The 8990-nt window shown below is 37.3% G+C and overlaps 2 protein-coding genes across 9 annotated transcripts; both read left to right on the top strand.

Annotated features, from left to right (window-relative positions):
• Positions 1 to 1223: 1223 nt before the first annotated feature.
• LOC112454215 lies at positions 1224 to 3602 on the top strand. Of its 3 annotated transcripts, none has more exons than XM_025015473.1 (3): positions 1224 to 1309; positions 1561 to 1706; positions 1795 to 3602. In XM_025015473.1, the coding sequence occupies exon 3, from the start codon at positions 1906 to 1908 to the stop codon at positions 3172 to 3174; it is 1269 nt and encodes a 422-aa protein (XP_024871241.1). In that variant the 5' UTR covers positions 1224 to 1309; positions 1561 to 1706; positions 1795 to 1905; the 3' UTR covers positions 3175 to 3602. The 3 variants fall into 3 exon arrangements, with proteins under 3 accessions (XP_024871241.1, XP_024871240.1, XP_024871242.1); XM_025015472.1 differs by having other exon boundaries at positions 1248 to 1378; XM_025015474.1 differs by having other exon boundaries at positions 1254 to 1352.
• A 1910-nt stretch (positions 3603 to 5512) lies between these two features.
• Positions 5513 to 7986, top strand: LOC112454216. 6 transcript variants are annotated; one of them, XM_025015480.1, is made up of 4 exons: positions 5615 to 5705; positions 5877 to 6030; positions 6182 to 7082; positions 7182 to 7264. In XM_025015480.1, coding segments are annotated over exons 3-4 (879 nt in total). In that variant the 5' UTR covers positions 5615 to 5705; positions 5877 to 6030; positions 6182 to 6205; the 3' UTR covers positions 7184 to 7264. The 6 variants fall into 6 exon arrangements, with proteins under 6 accessions (XP_024871244.1, XP_024871246.1, XP_024871248.1 ...); XM_025015476.1 differs by having other exon boundaries at positions 5513 to 5630; positions 6182 to 7986; XM_025015478.1 differs by having other exon boundaries at positions 5513 to 5634; positions 6182 to 7986.
• The last annotated feature ends 1004 nt before the right edge of the window (positions 7987 to 8990 follow it).

The following is an 8990-nucleotide window of genomic DNA, read 5'->3' as shown; positions in this document are numbered from 1 at the left end:
GACGCGTCACGTTACTTGGCGTCCGCGATTTGTGTAAACCAGGGGTACGTTCCAAAACTCTACTCCGTCAACTCTAAAGAACCCAAGGTAGTGGGGAGAGAGTAAGCCCAGAGTAAGTTACTCTGGTTGAACGATTTGGAACGTTGAAAAAGTAGTATTAGCAACGAATAAAATGGAAGCTCAACGAGCTCAACGAGCTGTTTAATGAAATTAGTTTAATGAAATACTCTACTACTTAACTTACCATTTCGTATTCTTTTATGCATCTCGGGTGTTGTCGTAATGTTGTATATTACACCTTCGATTATTATGCCCTTATAGAAATTTAATACTGTAAGTGATTTTTTGGCTAGTGATTAATCATTTTTTTTATTAAGCACTATTAACAGTGCTTTTAACAGTGTTTTTAAGTGATTAATTACTAGTCAAAAAATCACTTACAGTATTAAATTTTTATAAGGGTGTACTGCTGTTCTGTGAGATCCATTTTGTCTATTTTATACTTTGTAAACAATAATATAAATTTATAATATTATTTGTATATATGTATGATACTGATACTTCAACAATGTTTTAGGATTGAAAGTTAACCTTAACCTAACCTAATAAATTTTACTTTTTTTTAAAGTAACTCTCAATTCTAAAACAGACTAAAAAACCATTAAAAAATAAATTAATATGCTCATTTATTATGTGTGATATATAAAATACTTTATCTTGTGAGGTCGCTTAATGGCCAGGCCAGGAAATAATATTATTTTATATGTATATATAAATGTACAGGGTTGGGTACGTCCCTACAAAACGCTCTTTCAGACCCGGGTAATAAAGTATCATTTCTAATTCTAATATAAAATACTTTATCTAATTTTAATATTATACTCTCTTACTTATCACAGCAACGGCCAACGTTTTCGCGGTGTATAGAGACAATTGCGCTTATATGTTCTAAGATCCCGCGTTTATATTCAAATTTAGTAGAGTTTACTCTCCTAACCCACCTCGGAAGCAGGGTTCATAGAGTTAACTCCGGGGTTACTTTACTCTCACTTTTGGAACGAATAAGCTCCGCCCATATAGTTACTTACTTCGCGTTTTGGAACGGCGTAGGGTTAACCCTGCTACTCAGAGTAGAGTTTTGGAACGTACCCCAGCCCTCCATCGATACTTCTGAAATCTCTGACGTCACACGTGTGCCACACGTCACGTGTGACAGTCGACGTCGACGATCAAAACAATGGCAGTGAATGGCAGAGATCGAGTGGTAGCGCCTGTGCCGTAGCAGTATAATTTTCCCGTCGTTCTTTATGTTAGTGTCGTTTCAAGGAGTGTATTCCAACGAGATTATTAACGTAATCAATAACAGGATATATATGTAGTAAGATTAACAAAATTCAATAATTATTTCTATATAAAAATACGTTTTGACAAAAGCCTATCGCAAGTTAGGAATATAGGTTAGGTTACCAGCAAAACACATGTTCACAGAGCTTGCGATTCGAAAAGGAAATCATCCAGATTTTATGTAACGACTACGCGTATGTTGCTTATTTATTGCAGGCTGAAGCCTCACGCACATATCAGAGCTAAGCTGGTAGCGGCCTGAAAAAGTTTCGTGCTCAAGTACTACCGTATCACGAAGCAGGCAGTCCTGGTTGTACGCGAAGTAGACACGAATCCTCTATTCAATAACGCCAGCATAAACAGTATCCTTTCTATTTATCTTATGAAATTATAATTAATATAATTATTCTACAAATTTTATCATATATTTTGCTTAACGCTTATGCCTAGCGGGTGCAACCTACAAAATCACAACATTCCAAATCTACATTTGTCTTTTACACTGAAGGAGACGTTTGATCAAGAAACAGACGCGATATAACGAGACTGCGGCCAGAAGTCATGGAATTAATAAATAGTTTATATAATGACTTTATAAATAATGTCTTCTACGTGACCGTATGTCACGTTTGCAAGCAGTTTGGAGACGGCGTCTCTTTGAAGAGATGCGGTAGCTGCAGGATGATCGCCTATTGTGGTCGGGAACATCAGAAGCAGCACTGGAAGCAGCACAAATCTTTGTGCAAAGCCATACAGGACGCGTTGCAGGAATACAACTTTAATGGTTGCGGTAAAGATTCAGAGGATTGTGACGATAAGAAGCTGATCTTCACGAGGCTGGTGTTGCGCAAGCTGGGTCGCCATCTGAAGCTGGACGAGATGCAAATGTTCACATACCCAAAGGAGTGCCTAATTTGCCATGAAAAGAACGATAAGTTGTTAGAGGATTGTCAGAAGTGTGCTGCCAGCTTTTGTAAAAAGCACAAAGACGACACTGCGCACAGGGACATCTGCGCTCCCTTGGAACTAGGTTTTCATTCAGACTTATTAGGTACAAAAAAGTTTAATAGTCCGGTGGAGCTGCTTTCTGACTTGAAACGCGTTTCGGACGCGAGTACATTTCAGAACATGAAAGACTTCGTAAACGCTTTAGGGAATATTCAGACTGATTCGGAGATGCCGTACGATATTTTGGCAGCCGAATACTCACAATATCTGACACGTCCCTTGACGTTGTTATATGCTATGCGATTATTAAACTATGTTCCAAAAGGCAAAGATTTAGTCATTCATGTTGTAGGTGCAAATTACATCGAAGTAGTCACCTTGTTGACGTGGCGAGTTTTGCTGCATTTATCAGAGACCGTAATGTCATTCGTAATTATAATGATAGGCCCGGACTTAAAAAAGATTGCTCCTTCACGCACTTGTGATAAATGTAAATCGCTAGGAAACAAAAGTGTAATTTTTGAGTACCACGATGTGTTATACGAGAACTATGTATGCAAACCGTCATTCGTAAAACCGGACTTGATTGTAGGATTTAACTTGAGTATTGAGGAACATGAATTTGATTCTAGTAAGAAAATATGGGCGTCATCCATACATGCGGTAGCGAAACAGAATTGTCCGTTCATCTTAACGTTTTTTACGCTACGGTACTTTGAGGAGGGGACAAAGAAAATGAACACAATCCTGGGTAAGGAGGTAGATTATCTCTATAGCGGAAAGAACCCATTCGCTAGTTTCAGACCACATAGAATCCTCGGGCCAGAGCGCGTGTATTATCATAATCAGTATGTAGTTATCTACGAAAGTCTTTGTTCGTAATTGATATGCGTAATTTAAGCTACCGATGCAAGCTGAAGGTTGTGTTTATGCCAAAGTAAACGTTGCGTGTGAGAAATGAAAGAATACGAGTTAAATGGAATTTTACGTTTAAGAAATGCAACGGAAAGGACGCAGAGATAACTGTATGAACTACATCTGCGAATCGCGGCGCGTTATTTCTTCACGAAACAAACTACAAAAGACTAAGATCCGACCCTCCGAAATGTCTAATTATATTTATAATCCAAGAAGCTATTATTTACTTGTTAAATCGATTATTTGATATAAGTCGAGCATAAATGAATTATAAATATAACAGAGAAGTGGATGCGGTAACAAAATATTACAATGGCTGTTACTTTTAGTTTCGTTTGTAATGAGGACAAAACTTTAAGATAATTTTTATAATAAAATTTATATTTTTCTTTGTAATAAAATATATGTAATAAAATATATATTAAATATTTAAATGGCACGTGTTTCTTTTTTGATATTTCTTAGAGCTCTGTCATCATAGGTGAGAAAGGCTGACTGCTTCCTGTGATAGTCGATGATCACAATAACTGCAGAGATCGAGTGGCCCTGACAGTACATCAGCTTCCTGTCATTTATGCGATTATCGTTTCGAGGAGCCTGTATTTTAACGAGATTATTAACATTACTAATAACAGCATACACTTGTGCTAAGATTAACAAAATTCCCAACTTTTTCTCTATAAAATGCATTTTTACAAAAATTTGTCACTGTCTAAAGTTCTAAGAACTTTCTTGATTTTCAAGAATTTTCCCAAAAATCAATGAAGTATTAGGAGAATACTCGGCCAGGCCTAGACAGCACATCTTAAAGAAGTCTTTATATAGTTATAAACATGCGTGCTGTTTTTAATATTTCCTATAAGTATAAAATTCTAAAAGTAGAAACTTATAAAAAATATAATATAATTAAGAACATATTTTAATTTAGAAATCGACACTTTATTATTCCTTTCATTCTTTCATTTACATTATGAGAATGAGTATTATTATATATATAATTTTAAAATGCGATAGTACATTAAAAGTATAATACCAATTACAAACAATACAGTAATAAGAATTTAAGTGTTAATTATTACAATTAATCTCATTGCAATAGTTACAGGTAATAGCGCTGTACAAATTACAAGCGCAACGTCAACTAATTATAATTTCGTGATGCAATATAAATGACAATACTGAAAACCTAAAACATATGTGACGTAAACAATAGATTTCTATATTTTCGGAATTCGAGACGAGCTATTGGAAAGAAAGTCAAAAGCGGAAGTCAATAGCTGATTTACGCGTGCGTCACAATGCTTTAAGTACGTGTTATTTGCGAAATCATGCGACATCACAACATTCCGGACACTGAAAGTCGAACTTTCCGTGGAGGTGTTGTGAAAAAATGCTTTTTTTGAATTATCATTTTGTCTTTTACGACTGCCGAAATATAAACGTTTAATAAAAATGACGAATGCGGCGAGGCGCGCGATTCTTCTTGGCCAGCTCGCACTTTATTGCTTTAATAAACGAAAGTACATACGCGCGAGTAATACACGTGAGAAATACCAATAGGGCAAAGTACCAAGTACAAAATCTTTTTTAATTCATCTTTCTATCATTTACGGTTGCCGAGATATAAGCGTTTTACGAAAGTCAAAAATCATTTTACGCCCGATCGTTACGGCACGCGCGCCCTTTATTATGTTAAATAAACGGAAGGACGTACGTGTTAGTAACAAAATCGAGATATTCCAATAGCGCAGAGTATAAACTAAAACTAAACAGTCCTTTTTGAATCATCTCTATATGTTGGGTGGTTGCCCAGATATTTGCGATAAACGATAGGGAAGACTTTTTTTTCTCGCGCCAAGCCAGCGACACATGGCCTTGACCTACTTTCGACGAACAGCTGTTATTGATTTTTACTTTCTAAATTGGCCTTGACCTAGATCACCGAGTCCGGGAATGCCGGCCGGCGCGCGGCGTGTGTGTGTGCATATATATATATGCACGGCACGTCTATCCGTAAAATTCATAAATATTTCGATGTTTTTGCTAACTGATTTATAAGGTTTATTTTAAGTAGCAGTTGTCATATAGATCGATTCTGACGTGTATATGGTAAAATCATCATTACAATGGCTATTACTTTTAGTTCCGTTTGTAATGAAGACAAAACTTTTCGATAATTTTTATAATAAAATTTATATCTTTGTAATAAAATATATGTATATCAAGCATTTATATATACAAAATGGCAATTATTTCTTCTCCATCGATATTTCTGAAATCTCTGACATCACATGCACGTGCGCCGTGTGCGACGCGTGACAGTTTCACAGATGCTTGCCATAGTCGACGATCAAAACAATAACAGAGCTCGAGTGGCTGTAGCACTTGTGGCAGTATAATAGTTCCCCGCCGTTCTTTACGTGAGTATAAAGTATCGTTTCGCGGAGAGCGTATTCTAACGAGATTATAAACGTTATCAATAATTTCATATATAGGTATGTGGTAAGATTAACAAAATTCAATAATTGATTCTGCATAAAATAAAGTAAAAGCCCGTTTATCACAGATTAGGAACGTAGGGGGGTCAGGTTACAGCATATATATTTACAGGTAAGAGCATATTTACAGATTTGCGATTCGAAAAGCACGTTTATTTATTTTTGCAGGCTTCAGCCTCACGCAGATACCAGAGCTAAGTTGGTAGCGGCCTGAAGAAGTTTCGTTCTCGAGTACTACCGTATCACGAAGCAGACAGTCCTGGATATACGCCAAGTACACACGAATCCTCCATTTGTCTATTTGATAACGCCAGCATAAACAGTATCCTTCCTATTCATTGCATGGAATGATAATTATTCTAACAACTTTGTCATATTTTGCTTAACACTCACGTCCTGTGGGTGCAACCTGTGAAATCACACCATTCCAAACACTATATTTGTCCTTTACACTAAAGGAAACTTTGATACAGCGAGACTGTGTATAGGCAGAAGTCATGGAATCAGAAGCGAGAAATCAAATTAATAACGATTATAACTTCTTCTACGCGACCATGTGTCACGTTTGCAAACGGTTTGGCGACGGCGTCCAATTGAAGAGATGCGGTGGCTGCAAGATGATCTCGTATTGCAGTAAGGAACATCAGAAGCAGCACAGGAAACAGCACAAACCTTTGTGCAAAGCCATACAGGACGTGCTGCGGAACTACAACATGGATTATGGCGGTGAAACTGCAGAGGAATGGGCCGACAAGAAGCTGACCTTCGAGCAGCTAGTAGCGTCCAAGCTAGGACGTCGCCTGAATTTGGATGAGATGGATATGTTCTTTTTTCCAAAAGAGTGCCTGGTTTGCTACGACCAGAACATCAAGTCGTTGGAAGATTGTCAGAAGTGTGCTGCCAGCGTTTGTAAAAATCACAAAGATTGCATCCTGGAGCACAGGAACATCTGCGCTACCCTGGAACTATGTCTTCATTCAGATTTATTTTCTATGCGAGAGGGAGGCAGTTATATGGACTTGGATGTTTACTTGCAACACATTTCCTGCACGAGTACATTTCAGAACATGAAAGACTTTATAAAGGCTTGTATGAATATCCAGACTGACTCGGAGATGTCGTGCAATGTCCGGGCAGTTTTAGACTCAGAATGTCTGACACATTCCTTAACGTTGTTTTTTGCTATGCGATTATTAAAGTATGTCCCAAAAAGTGAAGATCTAGTCGTTCATGTTCTAGGTGCGAGAAAGTACGAAGAAATCACCTTGATTGGGTGGGAAATTTTTCCGCGTTTAATAGGAGCCAAGGTGTCAGTTATATTGATAGGACCGGAATTACCATGTCAATCAACGCTGTCACATCATTGCGATAACTGTATGTCACGGGAGAAAAAATGTTTGACGTTTGAGTTTCACAATGTATACGAGAACTATGTACGCAGTTCGTCATTCGTAAAACCGGACTTGGTTGTAGGATTTAATACGTTTGGTGGTGCGAGCAGCGAGGACCCTCCAGTTGAGTCCAGTAAGGAAACGTGGACGCCGTCCATTATTGAGTTGATAGCGAAAGAAAATTGTCCGTTTATCTTGACGTCTCGCACGCTAGATATATTTGAAGAGGAGACAGACATAATAAACGCAAGCCTGGATAAAGAGGTAAACCATATATATAGTGGAAAGAATCCATTCGCCAGTTTAGACCCATGGAGAGTTGTTGTCCGCGGGCCGGAGTACGTATCTTATACGAATCAATATGTTATTATCTATAGGAGTCTTTGTTCATAACTGATATGCGTAATTTAAGCGACCGATACAAACCAACGGCTGTGTTTTATGCCGAAGAAAACGTGTGCGAAATGACACACACGAATTAACTGAACTTAACGTTTAATAAATGTAACGGAATAAGGAACGCAAAGAAAATTATATGTATGTACATACATCTGCGTATCGCAACGTAATAAGCTACATGTCTTCACGAAACGAATTCCAAAAGCGGAGTCCGACACTCCGGAATGTCTGCTTATTATTTATAATCTAAAAATCCTAGAGCACATTATCTACAATTGTAGAGTCGATTGTCTTACATCGAGCATAATTGATTGATAGATACAGCGATTATAGATATAACAGGACACATGGATGTAATGTAAAATATTAATACAATGACTGTTACTTTCAGTCCTGTTTGTGATGAAGACAAGACTTTTCATTAATTGTTTGTAATAAAATTTATACCTTTGTAATAAATAATAAAATATACATATATCAGGCATTTACGAAATGGCAATTGTTTGTTCTCCATCGATACTTCTGAAATCTCTGACGTCACACGTGTGCCACGTGCCACACGTCACGTGTGACAGTCGACGTCGACGATCAAAACAATGGCAGTGAATGCCCATAATAGACGAGCCAAGTCAGTCGACGCGCTAACGCATACGACTTTCGATGAACTATGCTACGACTCGCGGAAGAACGAGACATCCGAGTGTATGTCTGCGCTCTTCTACCCGCCCGAAGCTGGCCGAGCCGCCGCCGAGCGCCCAGCGCACACGTACACGTACACGGCACCGTCAGCTGTGTGCGTGTCCCCCACCAGGCGCGCAGGCAGCGGGCAAAACAGCACCATTGGCATCTCTGCATAAAAGCTGGAGCTTCTCGGTACGTATTGTGATGCGATATAACCTATAAACGCATGGTTTTTATAATTTAATCTGCAATATTATTACAAAGAAAATGTACAATTTAGCATAACTTTGTAGGTATATAGAAAAAATATGTAGTTCACAAATTTATATGTAATTAAAGGAATCACCTCTGCTTTGTAAATTTAATCTTCAATATTGTTACGAGGAAAATGTTCGATTTAGCATAACTTTGTATGTAGAAAAGATATTTCTCGCAAATTTATATCAGCTCTGTTCTGTAAATTTAATCTTTAATATTTGTTACGAGAGATTTATGTACATTTCTATTAATTTAGATTAACATTAAAATTTCGGTTTAACTTACTTTTCATCTTTTTCTAATTCTTAGGACTAGACTAATTAATCTGATAGATATGGAAATTATTCTCGTGTATCCTTGCGTATAAAAAATATATTTTATAAATTGGTATTATACTTCTGTTGTGTATAATTGATGTATTTAATTATTTAATCCACTCTGTCGAAGATTTTTTCTGCACCCATCTAATGTCTTTATGCTCTCATTTCTTTTACAGGGCTTATGAGCGATTACATTTGTTGAATCTATAAACTTGAGCTTGCATATAAGTGGT

The sequence above is a fragment of the Temnothorax curvispinosus genome, unplaced genomic scaffold (genome assembly GCF_003070985.1).
Source record: "Temnothorax curvispinosus isolate PA1 unplaced genomic scaffold, ASM307098v1 QBEX01004923.1, whole genome shotgun sequence".
Lineage (NCBI taxonomy): Eukaryota > Metazoa > Arthropoda > Insecta > Hymenoptera > Formicidae > Temnothorax > Temnothorax curvispinosus.
This window is presented reverse-complemented; position numbering and strand designations above follow the sequence as displayed.

Excerpts from the sequence above, each read along its gene's own strand:
- LOC112454215 (XM_025015473.1), top strand. The coding sequence starts at position 1,906 with ATGGAATTAATAAATAGTTTATATAATGACTTTATAAATAATGTCTTC.
- LOC112454216 (XM_025015476.1), top strand. The coding sequence starts at position 6,206 with ATGGAATCAGAAGCGAGAAATCAAATTAATAACGATTATAACTTCTTC.